The 21242-nt window shown below is 51.6% G+C and overlaps 1 protein-coding gene across 3 annotated transcripts in view; it reads right to left on the reverse strand.

The window, feature by feature from the left end:
- The window catches only part of ANKRD11 (ankyrin repeat domain 11), a 134706-nt gene that overhangs the window by 28804 nt on the left and 84660 nt on the right, over window positions 1-21242 (reverse strand). For all 3 annotated transcript variants that reach the window (XM_032701222.1, XM_032701223.1, XM_032701224.1), the window contains exon 3: window positions 4254-4398. In XM_032701222.1, the coding sequence (XP_032557113.1) occupies window positions 4254-4340 (87 nt within the window). In that variant the 5' untranslated portion in view covers window positions 4341-4398. The remainder of the gene's footprint in view (window positions 1-4253; window positions 4399-21242) is intronic.

The following is a 21242-nucleotide window of genomic DNA, read 5'->3' on the forward strand; positions in this document are numbered from 1 at the left end:
GGACACGGCAACCATGAGTACACGAAAAATCCCCTACTGGCACATCATGTTCTTAGTAAGATTTACTATATGAGTAACTGAACCCACCTTGAGTTACACTTGCAAAAGTTCAAAGAACACAAGTCACTCTTGGCTGCCATGGTTTGGAGCACAAATCCACCATGAACTGCCCCAGCAGCCACCCAAGGTGAGATGCTGCAGCCTGGGGATGGAATGGTTTCTCTTAATCAGCACGACAGACCCCGATATCAATCTGCTCAGGGCATTTCTGACATAAAAAACAGACAAAGGCTGGTTCTCTGAGCAAAAACAATCCTGTGGTTCCTTTTGATGCAGAATTCTAAAGACAGAGCCACTTAGATGGGGCTCTGAGCAACATGGAAGTGGAAGGTGTCCCTGCCCACAGCAGGGAGTGGAACAAGATGAGCTGTAAGGTCCCTTCCGACCCAAACCATTCTGGGACTCTATGATTTACAAACCCATGCAAAGGAATCCGTATTTCCAGCCCCATCACCTTGCTCCAACAGAACCTGACTCACATCCCAGCGCTTATGCAGAGACTTGCACTGCCAGCCATGGAAATCCCCGAGCCCTTTGTTCTCCAAAACAAGCTGAAAGCATTTCAAGTTCTGATGTCAGTAAAAATTAGGCAGCAACGAACAAAACCAGCCCAGGCAGCCCAGGAGGAGAAGCCCAGGAGCACCGAGGGCTCCAAGGCCTGTGCCCCGGTTGATGCCCCACATCACAGTCCTGCCATGGGCAAACCAGCCCACTCTGCAAAAAAACAAATGCTCCCAAGGGTGGGGCTTTCCCTGCACTAGCAGATCATTTCCTGAGCAGGTCTTGTCAGGGGGAGAAGAGGCAGGAGAAGATTATCCCCCTGTGTTACAAAAAGGAATGGACAGTTTTACCCAAAAAGCAACTGAATGTGGTAAACTATTCCCTAAATCTAGGTCCCTTGCAGCCTTTCCAAAACCAGAGTACACCACACACACACACACACACAAAGTTCCAAAAAGTCTGAATTTGTGTTGTTATCAGTGCTGCAATGAAATATTTGAAGTATGGAGGTGACTGGAGCTGAAGCCCCTTTCCTGTGAGCCTCAGGCTCCGAGAAACATGACCCTGTGATGACCACGGGATGATTTTCTTCATCTAAACGTAGGCTCTTTGGTATCTAAGTCACCCACCCATCCCTGCAGGTTTCATGGCCCAGAAGGTGACTCTGGTGGACACATAGCCCAGCTCTCATTTGTACAGCATTGGAAAGCCCTGCAATCGGTTTCAAGAAGAACTGAAAAACATGGACTGTGTTCCCTTTTCCGAAACAGGGAGAAGAGGAAGGAGAAAAACCTTCAGTTCTTTTAATCTCTGCCAGCTCCTACAAGCAAAAACCAGAGTAAGTGTTGTTCTGTTTGGTGTTCAGCTCAACCATTGCAGCAAAAATGCAATTTGGGCTATGCAAGAGGGAGCATTTCCCCACAAAGAGGCAAATGCTCTGTGGCAGGCGCCGAGCACATGGTGTAACCACCCAGCCAGTCCCAGGCACATCAGGAAATGGTTTCCACAACTGATCTGACTCTTGCTGCAGAGCCCTGCTCAGGCTAAGCCATGAGTAATCTGCCTCTGCTATGGGGATCTGTGGATCTAGACCAGAAAGCAGAATTATTCATATAAGGCATGCAGATTTTTACAGAACCCTTCAGCCTGAACTCAGCAGGAGGAGCCACGGGGCTGCCAGTGCCCGCCCCAGGCAGGCTGAGTGCAGCCATATAAGGGCTCCACTAATCCCGGGAGAAACAGCTTCAGTGCTGTCAGACACGGTCTTTAAACCACTTCACTCTCGTGGCTGCATCCCACTAGTTCGTAAGTCCCTCCTGGGGAAGGGCAGGGAGCGGAGAGCCAGGAGTATGAGCTCTACAGTTCAAAGCAGCAGCTGACATCCTATTCCTCAAAGCAGGAGCACTCTGGAAAAGCGTAGCTTCCCTGAGAGTTGTGCTGCTGCATATTCAAGCATGGAACTCATGCTCAAAGTTTGGTGATCACAGAATCATGGAATGGTTTGGGTTGGAAGGACATTCAAGCTCATCTTGTTCCACAGGCAGGGACACCTTCCACTAGACCAGGTTGCTCCAAGCCCCATCCAACCTGGCCTTAGACATTTCCAGGGATAAGATAGCCACAGCTTCTCTGGGCAGCCTGTGCCAGAGCCTCACCACCCTCACAGAGAAGGATTTTTTCCCAATATCCCATCTAACCTGCCCTCTTTCAGCTCAAGGCCATTCCCCTTGACCCTGTGGCCCTCAGCCCACCGCAGCACCAGGACCCCCAAGCACCCAACGCCATCCCACTGCAAGCGCTGGAGCTGCAGAGCCCAGGCACGTAAAGTCTGTTTATTGCTAAATCAACTATCGATATTAAGGTCACATTAAGAGGAAAACACTGCAGTGGCAGTGTTTTTTGCTCTCCCCGTGCCCACTGGTGGGTCCCTGCGTGTGGCACTGCTCGGGCTCTGCCCTCCCTATCCAGCCTCCTGTGCCAAGTCACAGCTCAGGCCTTTGAACATGTTGACAAAGGCAAGATATATGAAAGGCAGCGGCTGCTGACAGGCAGGTACAACAGCGTCTGCAGGGAGGAGGTCGAAGTGCTTTTCCCCTGAGTCACTGCTCCAGCTCAGCTGCAGAATGAACCAGAAACAGGGAGAAACGGATCCTTTGGCCACTCGGGCTGGATCTCAGCTCAGTCCTGGGAAGACAAGAGCCTGTGAGCATCTCCTCCTTTGAAAAGGCCAGAATTAAGTGAGCAGAAAGCTCTGCCCCGTCCCTCTCAGTGCCACTCCTCGGGTCTGTGCCGACACCTCTGAATGGGAGGCAGAAAATTGTGTCCTAGTTCTGTAGCCAGCGGGAGATAACTCTGGCTCCCGGCGTCCCCCGCGCCGCTCGACAAACCTGCTCTGTAAATAACACGCAGCCTTTAAGCTGCCGGGAGTGGATGAAATAAAATGGGAGCTGATTCATATTCCAACTGATCCTCTCCCTGCACAAGCACCTGCGCCAGCATTAAGCTTCTTACCCGGCACAGACCAGCCCTGTATTTACATATCCTTGTTTGCCAGGGTAAACGCTGGCATCTTCCCCATGCTCCAGGACAGCTGTTCTCTCTCAATACTCCTGATCCCAGATTTTGCTCCCTCCTAGAAGCCCCACGCTGTGCCCACAACACTCCTGCACCGACCTGTGCATGCACGATGACACAGAAAGGGGAACGCGGCAGATGCTACTAACGTGCTCCATAACCAAATCCTTCCTGGGATTTTCCTGCTGGCTATTTGGCATTTTCCTTGTTTTGTCAGTAATATGAGCTCAATCACACGAGGAGTTATTGCCATCACCACGGGAGGGATTGCAGGGGAAGTGACGGAGCTGGGGCTTGCCACGTTCAGCTTCAGCTCCCAGGCAGAAACTCCTGGGGGAATGCTGAGAAACTGGAGCAAGGAGATGAAAGGGAAGTGGATGAGATCTGTTTCCTTAGCAGAATTCGGTAGATGTAGGTTTTCATGTTTATTTAAATCTGCACCCAGATTTCTGCAAAACTATTGACTGGAAATGACTGATACTGAGAAGGGGGAAAAGCTGAATGAGAGGAGGCAGAGCTCATGCCCGGAGCAAAACAAGAATCTGGGAATGAAGAGGAGAAGTGTGAACTTATTTATCCTTCAACTCAGATTTCATCTCAGTAGCTTCACATCAAGCCACACCAAAACTCAAACACCTCAAATAAAGCCCAGAAGCAGCAATTTCAGCAGAGCAGCTCCCAGGCTGAGACCTGGTCAGCCCACACTGCTGAGGGAAGCAAGACCAGCTCAGCCTGACACGGACACGACATTTCCATCTGGAGGAGGAGGAGAAGAAGCTCCTCCCTAGCCCAGCACACACTTGCACCATCACTGCATCACTTGGGCCTTCCACAGCTCAGTGAAGAAACCTCTAAAAATGCACAGTACTGCAGAAGAGCATCTTCCAAAGCATCTCCTGTTGCTCAGCCAAGTCGGGTCCAGGTGGTCATAGCATTTCCTGGGAAGGACTGCAGCCACAGAGGAATAACATGGACCCCGTGAGCTGGCAGAGCACCAATGTCATTCCCAGGATAAAAGCCCATGGCAACCTCCCACCATGTGAAACACTCCATGGCTTGGAGACATCAGGCTCCAGGAGCAGCATTCCCAAAGGAAGGAAGACAACCCAAACACAAACCTTTTTCCCCGTTTGTTTCTCCACCATGTCGTTGCTGAGAGAGAAATCTTCTGACTGTGGTGTTTTAGAACACCCACCCTTGGGCATCGTTCTGCCTTCCTTACTTGATCTTCATTTATGCTGCCATCGCCTCATCATCGACCGTCTGTTGGGAGAGAGGAAAAGGAAGGTCAGACATCTCAGAAGGATCTTCCCACTGCAGAGGGGAAAGGCAAGGCACTTCCCATGGGGATACAACCCCTCCCAATCCTTGGATGGCAGCCCCAGGATGGCAGAGCACCCTCATATGTGGGAAAAGCCATTGTGGGCTTCTGCCACCTTCCCAATAAGTAAGAGGTGTTGCGAGGAATCACATATGGAATTATAGAATCATATATGTTGGAAATGACCTTCCCAAGACCATTGAGTCCAACCTGTGACTGATCCCCCACCTCGTCAACCAGCCCAGAGCACTGAGTGCCAAGTCCAGTCATTCCTTGAACACCTCCAGGGATGGGGACTCCACTATCTCCCTGGGCAGCCTCTTCCAATGCCTGACAACACCTTCCACAAAGAAATTCCTCCTGATATCCACCTGAACATCAACTGGTACAGCTTGAGGCTGTGTCCTCTCATCCTATCTTTGTTGCCTGGGAGAAGAGGTTGACCCCGAGAGAGGCAAGTTGGGACCTGCAGCTGCAAGTATGGCTTGTTCCATGTGCAAGGAATAGCCTAGAACAGATAACTTCCCAGCAAAGAGACGTCTCTCCTGCTCTTCATCCACAGCAAGATTCCAAGCCTACACAAAGCTTCCCGGAGCTGCAGCTCCATCCAGAGCGCAGGGACACGGGATAACCCTGAGGCAGGGACAGCCCTGCTCCCCCAGTTTGCCACACTGAACGCCCAGACACTTGCAAGACCGACACAAATTACAAAAACCTACATAAAAAAATGCACTTTTTGAACAAGCTGCCACTACGAGACCAGAAAGGACAGAGTGGTCAGAACCTTCCCAGGGCTGTTTGACATCCCAGCTCTGGCTCTGGTGCCACACCTTGGCCCAGGTGAGCCAACCTAGAGGGTACAAAGCGCTCCTGCTCTGGTGTGTGTTGCCTGGTTACAGGGCTGGAACAACAACTGACATCTGAAATAGAGGGAGGCACGAGCTGTAACAGGGATCAGGAACAGCAGCCAAGGCCCTTTTAGGTGAACAAAAATATCTCCTCTCCTGAGACCAGAGGCTGGAAAGCACCCGTGCAATGGGATATCTGCGAGAAGTGACCCCCAGCAACCCCAACAGCAACGGGCTCCTTGGACTGAGGCTGGAATGGCACAAACAGGGCACTTTTGGGAACTTTTCCCCAGCTGATTGTCACCTGCCAGGACTAACATCGCACCCATTAACGTCTGACACCAGCAGCTCTGCAGAGCTACAATTGCAGGAAATTGTCCAGGAACAAAGTCATGCAGTGCTCCATCACGAGATGGGAATTCTGGGGGCGGGGAGAGAGAAAAAGCAGAGAAGAGAGGAGAGAAGAGAAGAGAGAGGAGAAAGGAGAAAGGAGGGGACAGGACAGAACCCAAAGCCTCCTGCCAGCCCTGGCTGAAGCAGCTTGAACCATGTCCTGGGAGAGCCTGGCACCACCTTGGCAGGTGCTGGATCCCACACCTGCAGCAGGGCAGGACAGGGGTTACAGGCTGAAGGAACTCAAGAGTGGTGCTTTCATCAGCCATGTATTTCAGAAGTTCCCTGGAAATCCCTTTCAAATTTAAATGCTTCAGAGGCTTTCAAATTTATTTATGCTTCAGAGGCTTTGGGGCCCTTTGGGTTGGTTTGTGGTTTTTTTTTAAAAAAAGACGTGGTTCAGAGGCCTCATCGCAGCCCAGCAGCAGCACAAATTCCCAGACCAAAGCACTAGGCACAGACAGTCCCAGCACTAGGTGACTGTGCTTCCCAAGGTGGCTAATTCTCAGCCCCAGTTCCTCTGCCTGGACTATGGGAAGGTGGTTATCCATGTTTAGGAATGAAGCTTTGGGGACAGAGACCTCCCTCTGTCCCCCTGCTCAATGTGGGGACAGCTGTGGTGCTGAGCTTTGGGACTCCCAAACAGCAGTCCACAGCCCTTTCCTTCTAGCTGGGAGAGCAGAAAAAGGACCTGAACTGGCTAAGACAGGAGAAGGCTGATCCACTCTCCTCCTTGCCACAGCTGGGCAGCAAGAAGGGGGGAAGTGCAGAAAATTCAGTCTAATAACCCAGCGTGCCCATAAAGAACTAAGGAAAAAGAAAACCTGTTTGAGTGAGGGAATGCCTGCAGAGATTTGTGTCTCCACATTTCTGCTCTTCACTCCTCAGAGACAGTGCCAGGGTTCAGCACACCAGGGCCAATGCAAACAGCACCTTAAAAAGGCAGCTCAGCCATTCCTGGACTGTCAGCATGGAGGGGCTGGAGTTCACCAAACCCCTGGCCAAGGCAAGGGGCTCTGGCCCCAGAGCTCCCCCACACCATCACCCCCAGGCTCCAGGAGCAGCTCCAGCCATTCCCAGCCTCAAGAACCTCACTCTGTCAGGCATCATTAGCCAGCTGGTAAAATTAGAGAATTATTTCCCCTCAGTTTCACCTACTGGGCCTCATTAAGGTGTAGGTAAAGGAGAAAGGAGTGTGTGCCTGGGAGGAGGCAGGAGCAGAGGACAATATTCCCTTCAAAATTCACTGCAAACCTAAGAGGTGGAAATTCAGATGAAGTGCTGGGCAACGGAAATTTATTTACACTTTCCGAGCAGCTTCAGCTCTGCTGACAGTGAGCAGGCTGGGACTGGGACACGCTCTGCTCCCACCTGCAGCCAAAAATCAACCCCACATTGCCACCAGTGCCTCGCTCAAACGGCTCCATGACCTGCATGCTGCCAATTTATTCTCAAAAAACCTGTGCCCACTCCCAAGTCTTTGTGGCTGTTTGTACCAGGGGTAGGTACCTATTCACATGGAGCTTCTAAAACCTGTTTAACTGAGAAAAGGCCAGACGGATGCCAGATTAATTCTGCGCCCCTTCTGTTCGCAGAGCTGACTCATTACACTTGGAAAGCCACTGCCTCTCCGGGTAAACACAGCCCTGGCCTGTTCCACAGCTTGCAGGGAGTATCACATTTGCACAACAATTGCCGACAACGCCGCAGCCTTCCTTTCATTTTTAAGCACGATTAATAAGTTCGTTTCATTTTGAAGCACGTTTTATCAGAGTCAGAGGGGAGGTACACGTTCCTGGCTGGAAGAGCCACCCCCAGGCACAGCACAGAGTCACAAATCTAGGGCTGCAGAATGACTGGCTTCAAACCCTCCTAATTCAGGAGTTGGATGAGCACCCCTCTTCCACGACCTCCTTCTCCAGCTCACCTCCCTACCAGAGATAACCAGCACCCTTCCTATTTCATAAACAATTAACTAAGCTCCTCCAAGGAGCTGATTCCATGTCACCGTACAATAAGAAGTGGAAGACTCTGAGTGAGCTCAAGGGAATATAATCCCTTGTACTTCTCCTGGAAAACAAAGGAGCTGTTTCCCCCCTGGCCAGTGTCCAGCCCTGGCTGCACAGCCAGCCTGGTGCTCACCAGGCCCCAGCATGGTCACAGTAGCCCCCACTGCTGGAAAGCTTGGATCCCACACAATCCCCTGGGAAAGCGGTGAATGGAGAGGGGGAGCCTGCCCTGGGATGGACCAGTCTGGGCATGGCAGCTCCTGCTGTTTCAGGATGGCTGGTTCCAGCACAGAAGGCCATGGTGGTCCTGACCCACAGAGTATGGTACACGGGACTTGGCTAGCTGGGAGAAAGCTGGAAAAGCAGAGATGACACCCAGTCCAGTTCCCCCCGCCCCAGACCTAGGGCGCTCCTGGACACTGCCAGGGGCTGGTAGATGGGGGTCACAGCCCCCACAGCATCCCCTAGAACCTTCCCAGATGATGGAGAACAGGACCATCGGGAGCATGACCAGGAGTGGGGCTGGAGCCATGCAGAGCGAGGCCAGCTGAGAACAGCAGAGCTCTGCAGAGCCAGCCGTGGCCATGCCCACCCACCCACGATCCTCTCCCCTTGCTGGGCTGAGGAATCAATTGAAAACGGGGTTTATTTTGCCCAGGGTACACCAAGCCAAAGCCACACACTGAGAACAAACACTTCTGTGGAGGACCTCAAACAGCAATGATCCCAAAAGGGAGGGAAGGGAGGGAAGGGTTCATCTGTCCCTTGGAGGAGGAGAGCACTACTGGCTTCAAGCTCAGGACATCTGGGAGGCAGTATGGGACCAGCTGCTCCTGTTTGCCAGGACCAGGCTCCCAGTGACGGTGACAGCAAACTGGGACAGGCACAGAGGAACATGGACAGAGCCCACTCCAGCCCCAGCCAGACAACGCCAACATCATGCCCAACAGGAGAGGAGATTTCTCGTTAACAAACCAAACGGATTCCATGTACATTTAAATTCCCCCATCCCCATCCCTCTTTCCTCATGGGCCCAGCAAGCAACACACCAACAACCATATCTGTGACAAGGGAAATGCAAACACCACTGAGGACCTCAAACGAATCACAGAATAGGATCATGGAATGGTTTGGATGGAACGGACCTCAAAGTTTATCCAGTTCCACCCCCAGCAGGGACACCTTCCACTAGACCAGGTTGCTCCAAGCCCCGTTCGACCTGGCCTTGGACACTTCCAGGGATGCAGCAGCCACAGCTTCTCTGGGCAACCTGTGCCAGGGCCTCACCACCCTCACAGAGAGGAATAAAGAACACTTTCAGATGTATCTCCAAGGGGGAATGGCAGCTTTCCACAGCTTTGCTGGTCCCAGTCCTCCATCCCAGCCCTCCATCCCTGCCCTCCCGCAGAGCAGCCAAACTCCTGCATTCAAGCTGAAGCCACAACAAATGAGCTCATGTGCACGATCTGTGCATCAGAGTCTGCCCAGACTCCGCCAGCCTGGAGTAAAAAAGATCATGGGGCCTTCCTTCAATGCCAGAAAATAAGGAGGGAGTTGGCTGCAGGCTCCTGCCCATGCAAACCCCCCAGTGCAATTAGAGCCCCAGACACTATTTGCACAGATTCAACACATTTGTTTGGTCTGAAAAGGTTGGAATAGGAACAAACCTCGTGAAAAATGAAAATTTTAATACCTCAGGCTCCTTTTAAGGACTCTGTCCCAGAAAAACAGGTGTCTTAAATCTTTGAAAATTGCCTTAAAATAATCTCACACCCAGAATTTGACATACACCCCCAGCACTGGAAAGCAAGGGGAGAAAATCAAGAGTTGAGGTCTTTCAACATGCAGAACCATACAATCTCAGAACTGTCTGGGTGGGAAAGGACCTTAAAGCTCATCTTGTTCCACCCTCTGCCATGGGCAGGAACACCTTCAGGCTGTTCCACCAACATGCTCCCAAGCACCTACTCCCCACCAGTTTATCCTTCACCTGTTTGGCCAACACGACCCACAATTAGTCCCTGAAGCTGCCTGTGAGCACTAGCGGGACGTGCAGTTTGGGGAACAAGGAACAATTGTTCTTTGTGCTCCAGCCCCACTCCGGAGGAGTAAAGTCCATGGTTTTCCACGGTGAGTACACAGGGCCAGGAGTAGCAGGAGCCCTGCAAACCTGCACAACAAACACAGGTGGTTTCTTCAGCACCTGACAATGGGTAATCACAGAGATTAGCTATTAAATGAGATAGTGCAGTGCAAGGTGCTAATAATTCTTAGGACCCAAAAAAGGGCAATGGAGAGAGCCCTGTGTTTTCCATGGGAAAGAATGCTCTCCTGGTCTCGCAGCTCCGTCGTGTCCTCACCTTCAACTCCACATCTTTCCTTACCATGGGGAACCTGTTATCTGCTTGTTCCTGGCTTTCGAAGGGGGATGTCCCCCATTATCAGGAGTTCTTAGATATGAAACATCTTCATTCACCTCTTTGCACAGCTTCTCCTCTCCTGTTCTCAACATCACTAACTGGTCCCCAGTAACTGTCCTTCCTTCCACCTTTCCCAAATATTTATTCTGCCTTACTTCCTAGTGTTTCCTGACCTCCTGATATCCTGCAACGACTCACAGCTGGCTTGGGCAAGGCTTGCTGCCCTCTCAAATACACGCCAGCCAAGTAAACTTACTATGTTGGAATCATGGAATCCCAGACTGGGAAAGTAACCTTAAAGACCATCTAATTCCAATCCCCTGCCACAGACAGGGACACATTCCACTAGACAAGGTTGCTCCAAGCACAGTCCAACCCAGCCTTTAACACTTCCAGGGACAAGGCAGCCAGAGCTGTGCCAGGGCCTCCCCACCCTCACTGTAATAAAAAACAACAATCCTGCAGCCTAAGTTACTTAAATTAAACTGAATTAAATAATATTACTGAATTATGGCAGCTCTTAGTATTTCAATCATCTGTGGAACAGATGTCCCTTCCTGGTGTTCCTCCTGACCTGCAGAAAACAACACAGCAGAGCAGCTCGGCCTGCACATGGATTTGCACCACGTCTCCAAGGGCCATGGTCAGGATCATGCCCATGACCTCACTGGGCTCCACGAACGTCCGGCTCCTCCACAGTTCTCTGGCGACGACCCACTACACAAACCCATTCCTGCCAAGGGTTGAATTCCAACCACAACCCCATACCTGTGACCTGCCAGTGTCTTCTCCTGCCCCAGTAGGAGGTCAACAGTCCCAAATTCTGACAGCTCCACATACTTTTATTACACCAAGTGTTGCTATTTAACAGGATTATATTTGGACATTTCTGCCCAACCACACTGTGACTCAGAATCCTCCAGCTGGGACCGTTCTTGGGAGACACAAAGTCCGAACTAGGAGCGAGCCCTGACAGTGCCTTGCACCCACGAGCAGCCACTCTGCCTGTGCGGTTTCTCCGGGAGCAGTTTTTCCCACAAACCCTTCCCTCAATTATCTGTATGCAGCTGCCTCTGGTATTGCTCCACTTCTGGATGCTGCCGATGGATGATCTGGTTCCTGGCCAAGGTTACAAAACTGTAGTTTGAGTCAGTGCTCCGAGCTGTGCTCTGGGAGCGGGATCAGCTGCGATGAGGAAACCTCTGGAGCAGCCACAATGCTACAGGAAGGCTGGAGCAGTGTAGGGTCCCACCACCCCACTGTTATCCAGGGTGGGAGAGTGATTATCACACTGCTGTCCTCTCCAGGATGGCTCCAAATCACCAGCTTGGACCTAAACCTGCTGGAGAAGGAGGACTCTGTGCTTTGCCCATCTCTGCTTTGCACAGAAATCTATCAGGCATCAGCCAGGGAAGAGCTGTGTCTGCCAACACAGTCGCTGCCGGAGTTCCTGCACAACAACCTCCTTTAAAACCGTGATCAACTTCACACAGATATTTCCACTGCTGCTGCACACGGGAGGAAAAACACAGCCCAAACTACCCTGCACACAGAAAACAGGGAAGAAATGCAACCCTGATGAGCTGAGAAGTTTGGGGATGGCGAAGCCTTCACTTGCAGCTCACAGGGATGAGAGCAGGGTCTTGAAAGTCCCACCAGCAGAGAAAGACAGAGAATCCCTTGGGCTGCTTTATCCTGGTAAAATTTAAACACAAATCTGCAGAATCCACTGCGTTCCCAGGACAGTTTGGGGCACTGGGCTCTGCCCCCCATGCCCAGCATGGAGCTGGGGCTGTGGATTGCTCCACTGAAGTGCAGCTTACGGGGTTCAAGAGTACCAGCTAAGCCCCAAAAACGGGCTGGATCCGATTTTCAAGACAGAGAAACAAGTTAGCATAGACAATTCCTGACCACTGCTGTCCTTGGTTTGACGCTGAATCACATGGACTGAAGGGTGACAGATGAAGCACCAGCGGCTGTTGGTGCCCTGGCAGAGACTGGAGCCACCCACCCTGCTGGTGGCACTGGGGACCTGGGGCTGGCAGGGTCTGCTGCCACCCTGCTCCCTCCTCCATGTTCCCACCTGCACATATTCCACCTTCCCACTCCTGGCACTAATGCCCTGTCCCAAGTGGAAGCTGCAGGACAAACACCATTCCTACAGAAAGCTCATGCTGGCTCCTAAGAGCCCCATCTACTGCTTGGCTGCACAACAGGAAGGCTTGGGAAGGTGGCAGGACGAAGATGCATTTGGGCTCATTTTTGGCCATTTAAATGAGCACAGGTATCGCTGTTACATGGCCTCATCACCAATAACTCTGTGCCCTGCTCACTCTCAGGCACTCAGAACTGGAACTGATGTGACATAGCTGAACAGAGACAAGGTCCTGCTTTAATTCCATAAATACTCCATATTCCCTGTGTCCATATCTGCACATACACATGCACATGCCCACACACGCACAGACACACACACATATAATGGGCACACACCTTGCAGTAAACCCCAACTGAGACTCACTCCAGTCCTGCCCAATTTTCACCATCACATGCTTCACTATGCCAAAGTCTAGGACAAAAACCAGCTTTAACTACAAATAAGCCACGATTCAAACATGCCCTTAAACCTGAGAAGAGATCAAGACCAAGCACATTGATTACACAAGAAAGAAATCAAAAATATTTTGCAAAAGATGCCATGGCCACTGGAACAGGGTCCTTCAAGTTGAGGAGACCCTCGGCATGAAGGTCCTGCTATGACCAGCCTGAGGACTCTGCAACTCCAGCTACACCCCAGTGAAATCCCTGCTTGAGCCTCGGGGAATTTGGACAAATGCTTTGGGATATCTGTGTTTAAATTTGGTTTCAGTCCACGATGTCGCAACGTGGACAAGTAACATCTCCCAGCTGCAAGCAGCAAAATCCGTGGTAATGGCAGCAAAACATTCCTTGTCCTCCCTGTTCTTGCACAATTCTTCCCAGGATCCCTCTCTCCATCTCAGCATCTTTGTGCTTCCTCCCAGCGTGGGAACCTTAGGAATATTTTGGTGGATTCAGGAGCAAGGACCAGACAGAACGAATTTCACACAGGGGCCCTGAAGGAATCAGGCTTCAGGGAAAATCCAGCACAGAACTTCACTGATTTCCTCTAATTTGGGGTCTGCAAACCCAAAAGCTTTGCTTTCCTCTTTTCCCTCTCCCATCGAGGCCAGCAGGTTCCAGACTAATGTTTTATCCGCATACAAAACACTTTGCAGCAACACTCAGATTTGTTTGCCATGTTACTGGCAGCTTTTAAATGACAGGGCAAGAACTGAACAGAGATGGACATAAGGTCAGGTTGGACGGGGCTTGGAGCAACCTGAGATACTGGAAGGTGTCCCCGCCTGTGGTAGGGGTTGGAATGAGATGAGCTTTGAGGCCCCTTAAATCCCATTCTGGGATTCTATGAAAAGATGGATTCATAGCTTATAAACTGGAATTCTGTAAGCATGGAAGGAACTTGGGGAAGGGGGGAAAAAAGCCTGGGCCATGTGAAGTTCCAGCTTTGTGCCAGGGCAGCATTCGGCAGGGAAGCCTTTCTCCTTAACACACCAGGCACCATGGAGCAGCACAGCATGATGCCAAAGCTGAGCAAGCACCAGGCTACGGAGGGGGGAAAGGCTTCTGCTGGATTCACAGCTCCATGCAAGAGGGAAGGGAAGGGGAGGGCAGGAGAGCGGGCACACGGCGGGTCTGTCATGCACAGTTCTGGGCAGCCATGCATGAGGTGCCACACTCAGAGCTGGGTCCTTTCCTTCTCAATTGCTGCTGCTCCCTCCCCACCAGCAGAACTGTCACCATGCTTTCCGTACCACTGAAAAAGCCATGGTAGCTCCCTGAACCCCAACACGCTGATACCACCAGCGGATTTCCCCATTACTTCAGCCCGAGCTGGGAGCTGAGCTCCGGTTGGAGCTGTGCTGCTGACGCCAGCTCGCTGCCACGCTGCTGCTCAGCGCACTGTGTGACAGGAAACACTCACTGTGGCTTTCACGGAGCTCCGTGTGCTGCAGCCAACGTGGAAAACACACAAATCCCGAGCTTCTCCAAGCAAACCACATGCCCTCCACTGCCAGGGGAGAAGCACCTTGCCTGTGTTATCTTCGTCACTTCTGCTCATCTCGTTCCAGAAGCCAAACTCTCCGTCTGGTTTTCCTGTTCTCGGTTCAACAAGCGGTGGCTCTGCTGTGGCAGGTGCCGGCAGGTCCCTGCCCACGGCCATGGTGATGCCAGGATGCTCCCACCTGGCTCAGCTCACTGCCAGGACCCCGGCTGGACACACGTCAGAAGCAAGGGAAGGGGCCATCCTAGTCCAGGGACTGGCAGAGAAGGTTTGGGCACGGCACAACCCCACTGCTGGTTTGCAAAGCATCGAACCAAGGTGAATTCTCCACAAACCTGCCGCTCTCCTTCTTCCAGCTCCAGCTCCCAAATTACACAGCTTTTGGAGATCTATTGTATGTGAAAACATAGGAATGCATTTACCAAAACAGGTAGGCTCCTATATAGGGGGAACTCAATCTCCTCTCCAAAGCTCTTACTGAAGGTACCATCTGACCAGGAGTGATGGCAAGCTGTAAGAATGCACCTGCTTCAATGGATTCTTCTGTAAGGACATGTGTCCCCCCTCAAAAAAACCTGAGAGCCCCTCCCGACTTTGAGCCCAATGAAGGGACATGTGGCCTCTGGGACAATTTGTGATAAAGCTGCTGCCTCAACACTGGCTGAAAATCGAGTCAAACTGAGAATACCCAACGACATTGTGGATTCTCTGTTCCTGAAAGTGTTCAAGGCCAGGCTGGACGGGGCTTGGAGCAACCTGGTCTCGTGGAAGGTGTCCCTGACCATGGCAGGGAGTGGAACTGGATGAGCTTTAAGGTCTTTTCCAACCCAAACCATTCCATGACTCCATAATTCTATGAATACCTGGAGCAGCTGACCAGACACATGGTGGGAAGCGTGTGGCTCTTTGGATGTCCCTGGCACCACAGCACAGCTCCACCATGGCTCGCCAAGGAGCCCCAGCACCTTCCAAAAGGCAACAGTCAGACAATATATAAGTGTGGCAAGGGGGGGTGGTAGTGGTAAAAAACTCTGTCACCTCCTTGTCTTCCTTAAAAAGCCAGGTCTGTCTCCCAGCTGTGTCCTGGATCTGCCTGGCTCCCCAGGCTGAGGACCTGGTGTGACAACGTGGCACTCAGTAGCAGAATTTGGAGAAAGGAGGGATCAAGGTCAGGCTTGGTGACCCTGGGGGGGAAACAGAAGCCGGAACTGACAGGCAGCCTCTGCCCCAAGAGCAGCCCAAAGCCAGGCTGCAGCCAGAACAAAATAACACATCCATGGAGCGAAGCCTTGGAGCAGAGATCATGACGATACAGGTAGGAACAGAACAAGTGGAATGGTACTATTTATACCTGGTCCCCCAGGTCTGCGTCAGGCTGACGTGGCTGGCACCTGGCACACTGCACACACGCTCCCATCAGGATCACAGCAGGCAAAGGGACACTGCCGGTCCTCCCAGGAATCACAGTCTCAAGAGGTGAGCACAGCCAGCTTCTGTCTGTGATCCAAGGACTAAAGCTCCTCACAAACCAGGGTGGAACCCTGGCGGAACCCAGCCCGGCATGGGGCCACACCAAGACTGCTCCCACTGTGTCAGAGGGTGGATGCCCAGTGGGTGCCAGTGGAGGGTTCAGCCTCAGGGGCCTCGGGAGCAGGACAGGAGTGTTGGGCTTCAGCAGAGTTTCACACTCCTGGCTTGGTCCTTTACCTGTGTGGTGAATTAGGGCACAGAAAACAGCTCAACCAGGTCTTGCCTCAAAGTGATTTTATCTCCTGGCCAAGCACAACGGTGAGGGAGACAGAAAATGTCAAAGCTGAGTTCCCATCTTCTGCATGGTGAAGCCCGGCCACCTCTCCAGAGCCTCCATGGACTGAGCAGCCTCACCAGCCACCCCCTGACTGAAATCAGCCCAGCAGAGCCTTGCCACCTCCAAGGAGCAGTGCCTGGTGCTCCTGGAAAACACTGAGGTTCATGTACCACACACCTTGAGCTGGTGGACACGGGGCTTAGGACTTAAAGACAAGGGTCAATACAACACCTGAATTCACCAGTGGGCTCCTGGGTTGCCCAGGTGATCCCACCATGAGCTCCACAACCTGCAGAAGCAACCCCGGAATTTCTTCCTTTGGCATTGACCTGATTGGCACTGGCAGCGTTAAACGCTCCACAATGGAAAGGGGTTTGATGCCTGGGAAAGGGTTTCACAGCCTGGAAGGGGTTTCACAGCCCGCACGCTCTGTGCTGGCTCTGCAGAGAGCATTTCTCCTGGCTGGGTACACCCCATCTCCCCCTGAGCTCTGTTTGCCCACAACAGCAGCCGGCTGCCCAGGCTGTGCAAACACTGGCCCCGGGAGCCGCTGGCACGGCCGTGGTATCGTGGCAACGTGGCTGAAGCCAGCTTTGCAAACTCACCAAGTGTGCAAATTAATTTCATTATCCGCTCTTGCACATCATGAGGAGGGAAAACAAATAACCTGCCTGAAAGTACATTCTAGTAATTATTAACACGGTGTAAGCGGAGCCTGGGGGAGCGGGAAGAAGGACAGGCCGGGAGGAGACCCTGGCACTGCCTGGCCACTGGAGCACATTGGCACTGCTGGACTTATAAAACTCAGCCTTGTGCTGCATTTTGTTCCCTGTTTAGCCCAAGAATTCTTCATGTGCTTGGCTGCACCTACACATTCTCCCAACAGTAAAACTGACCATTGCAATATTTCACCAGCAAAGCTCTTGGATTCCATTTGCTTTTGCTTTCACAGAATCACTGAGGTTGGAAAAGACCTCCAAGACCATCGAGTCCCACCTGTACCCGATCCACACCTTGTCACCCAGCCCAGAGCACTGAGTGCCACGTCCAGTCATTCCTTGAACACCTCCAGGGATGGGGACTCCATCACTACCCTGGGCAGCCCCTTCCAATGGCTGACCAGCCTTTCCAGGAAGAAATTCCTCCTGATGTCCAAGCTGAACCTCCCCTGGTATGACATCCTTCTTCCCCTCACAAATGCTCTGAAACACCCAGAGCTGTCAGGACAAACAAACATTCTCTGGTGATGCCCAGGTGTGCACTGAGCACTCTGATTCCTATTTTATTTTATATTAAAAACCTTCTTCAGTTCAGCAATGATGGGCTGGTCTGTCCCAGAAATCCCCCTCCCCTCCAAAAATGAGAGCAAGACCTGAGATTTAATACCCTGTACATGAGAATTTAATCCACTGCTGTAGGTTTGGATTACATGACTCCTTCCCCATCCCAAGAGGCAGAAATCCCATGTCATAGCAAACTATATGTTTATGGAGCTGGAATTTTTGCTTGTGGAATTCACACAATAATCTTAATTCTTAGGAATCCAAGCAGTTCCCATGTTCCTGATGATGAAATGGCTGTAGATGATAATGAACCCACAGGCTTGACCCCAACACAAAGCATCCCTGAACGCTGCACCTTTGTCAGGAGCCGAGGAGATCCCTCCCTGCCCACTCCAGCTGCCTCCCTCCAACAGGTCACTTGGAATACACCTTCTGAGGTGCCCAGATTGGGGGGATTTAGTTCATCATGGAAAACTGAGGGGAGCTCAGCTTGGAGGAAAGCAGAGCAGAACACTGTGAACCTACCAAGGCCAGGTTGGACAGGGTTTGGAGCAACCTGGTCTAGTGGAAGGTGTTCATTCCCATGGCAGGGGGTTGGAACCGAATGAGTTTTAAGGTCCCTTCCAACCCAAACCATTTCATGATTCTGTGATTCCACAGCAAGGCTATGGCACAGTTCCAGCAAATCTTCAGGCATTATTAGTAAGCTATTAAGAGGTCCTGTCAAGACAGATAGGCTTTGAGATTGCTTTCCAAGGCAGGGATTTCGGCATGCACTGGGTGCTGCAGCAGCCCAGTTTTCCCTGTAAGCAGCCTGTCGTGTGAGTCCTGTTTTATAAGGGACCTCACATCTATAACCTCAGATGTTTTCCAGGGTGGCTCACACAGCCACATCCTAAACTTGGCCTGGCCTCAGCACCCAGTGCCTCCATGCACCAGGACCATCAGTTAGTCAGAGCCTGGTTTGGATGAGATTCCTGTACAAACCTGCTCCCATGGGAGCACTCAGTTCCCTGCAAGCACAGCCTGGGGATGAAACAGCCCAACCCAGGGTGCTGATCCACCAAACGGGCTCTTCTGCCCTGTGTCCCGGCACCGGAGGGGCCGTGCACCGGAGCACGTCCATCCGCCTGTGCCGTCCTCCCTCCCTGGGCCTTATCTTTGGAAGGAAACAGCCATCTGTGTATCTACAACACTTGAAATTAACTCCCCAGCGGCTCCCAGGGCTTTTTATTCACTGTGTTCTCGAGATCATCAATATAAATAGATCTGCACAGAAACTCTTTCATGTTCTTCCAATGGTCAAGGGCTCGTGGTGCTGCTCTGCAACGCTGATCACCTCGAGCAGCTCAGGAGCACAGTGACCTTCAAGGGCTTCCCCAGCCTTCCTCCTCCTCCTGCCCCACCAGAGCCCATGAACCAGCAAGGGGAAGCAGTGGCTCATCATGGAACCTATCTGCTCCATGCACAGAAAATCATAAAATCAATAAGGTTGAAAAAGCCCTCCCAAACCACTGAGTCCAACCTGTGACTGACCCCCACCTCGTCACCCCGGCCAGGGCACTGAGTGCCACATCCAGTCCTTCTTTGAACATCTCCAGGGATAGGGACCCTACCACCTCCCTGGGCAGCCCCTTCCAATGCCTGACCACCCTTTCCAAGAAGAAATTCTTCCTGATGTCCAGCCTGAACTTTCCCTGGTACGACTTGAGCCCATTTCCTCTTGTCCTGTCACTTGTTACCTGGGAGAAGAGACTGAATCTTACTACAAGCTCCATGAGACTTATGTGCTCCATTCCCATCCAGTACCCTCCCTCACTGCCCGCCTCTGTAGGTACAGGTCCCCACTGACCAATTCCAAAGTTATTTTCACATACTCCTCCCTTTCCAAGCCGTTTCTGTATGACTCATACACTGTCACAACCTATTTTCCCTAAGTTAAGTTAAAGTGCAGAGATTTGAAGTCAAGTCATTCATTCATGTTGTACTTTCTCCCCTCTCCCTCTCTCTTCAGACCTCCCCAAATAGATTTCCCATAATGCTCTTCACATCCCTACTCCCCTGGACCCAGACGTTGCCACATGGTTTTATCGGAAGAGCTTTAACCAGCATATTTAATTCAGCTTACTTTTTGGGGTTTTTACCCCTTTTTAAAAGTCAGCAGTACAGGTTTCCATAGTGGAATCAAAGATCACTCACAGCACCATTTCCACTTTCTTCCATTTTAAAGACACATTCTGCATTTCACAGAGCACAGAGGCAATACACTCACACACAAAGAGGGCAATTTTCTGGCTCTCTAATGTTAATAAGCACCTGTTTCTTGTTCTGGGCCATAATACAGTGTCCATAACCATGTGTGTGTGCAGGGAATGCTGTAGGTCTGGAGCTGGAAACAGCTCCCCAGTCCCCTGTCAGCTGGACAGACAGGAATTGCTGGATCAGAGCACTTCACCCACTGGTTCTCTCTCTCATCCTTGTTTTTTTGCATCTTTACATCCTTTTGCATCTTTAACACGTGACAAGCCTTAAGAAGCCAAATTCTGTCCTCATTTCAGTGCAAGCTCACCACGCTGCTGCTGCCATCAGCCCAAGGGTGTGAGTCACAACCCAGCCTGCACATGAAGGGATTTATTTAAAATTCCAGGGGAAAATATTAACACCTTGGTGCCATATGAGTAAAGTCTATCCCACCCCAATGCACCCAACCTATCCCACCCCATCCCAACCAACCACTGCACTGCAGCAGCCCATCACCTGGGGTGGGTGGGCAGAGCAATCAGAGAGCGATGCCAGAGCAGGAAACATCTCCAGCACCTTCCCCAGCCTGGCCTGCAGCACATGGGGGCCTTCAGTGTTCCCCCTCAACCCCACCCTCTATGCAAAAGGGAACAATTCTATGAAGTCCAAGAGATAAATGGCAAGGAAAACTCCACATATAATTACCCTCTGACATGCTCTGAGTCAGCTCCTCCCCAGGCAGTCAGTGCAGGTGTAGGTTTGAAGGACACCTGAATGTAGCTCAGAGATATGTGGTTCGTGGAACTTGTCCCTGTCATGAGGTGGAACGAGATGGGCTTTAAGATCCTTCCCAACCCAAATCATTCCATGATTCCATACTGATGCCCCTAAGAGTCACAGCTCAGTGCAGTGGGACCTGAGGGCCAGGTCTCCAGCCCACACTTCCCAGCTAATCCATCACTTGTCAGAGGTCAAACAGCTCTTCACACCAACACAGCACGAGTGACAAAGTCCTTAAGGCCACACATGAGCCCCGACTGGCTCAAATGCCACTGGCCAAAAGACTCATCCAGTGGCATTGCATCACTGGGAGCCACCAGAGATGGACCTCCGGAGCCTCCTGTTCCCACCATGGGGTCTGCTGCATTCCAGACCATTCCCAAGGCCAACTCAAGCAGCAGGGGGGCCTCCTGTACTTCCTGACATGTTGGATCACACGGTCCGGCTGTTTCAGGTCTGCATCCCTTGTGGCCACCTCCTGGTGCCGATGGGGATGGGCCCAATTCATTCTGGTCTCTCTAAACCCTTTCACCTCAGAGCCTTGTGACTGGGATTGAGCCAAGAGATTAAAAACGGCTTGTGAAACACAAAGTGTGATTGTTTCCTTTGGGTACTGACCAGAGGGTGTATGGACAAAGGGCTGTATGGACAGATGGGGGTAAAGACAAACCAGGCAGTTCCTGAGCCAGTGGTTTATATAAAATGCAGGATTGTTGTGTGACATACAGGTGCCATACTGTGCAGGACACAGCAGGCTGTGCAGGAGCTGGGCTGAAAGGACAGGCAGCGCTTCTCCACTGCGTTGAATCCATGTACCCAGCACATCCCACAAAATACTGGGATATACTGGATATTTTGGCATTGGAGTTACAGCAAAACATGGCTCTGCTGGTCCTCTGC

This window comes from Chiroxiphia lanceolata, chromosome 13 (genome assembly GCF_009829145.1).
Source record: "Chiroxiphia lanceolata isolate bChiLan1 chromosome 13, bChiLan1.pri, whole genome shotgun sequence".
Lineage (NCBI taxonomy): Eukaryota > Metazoa > Chordata > Aves > Passeriformes > Pipridae > Chiroxiphia > Chiroxiphia lanceolata.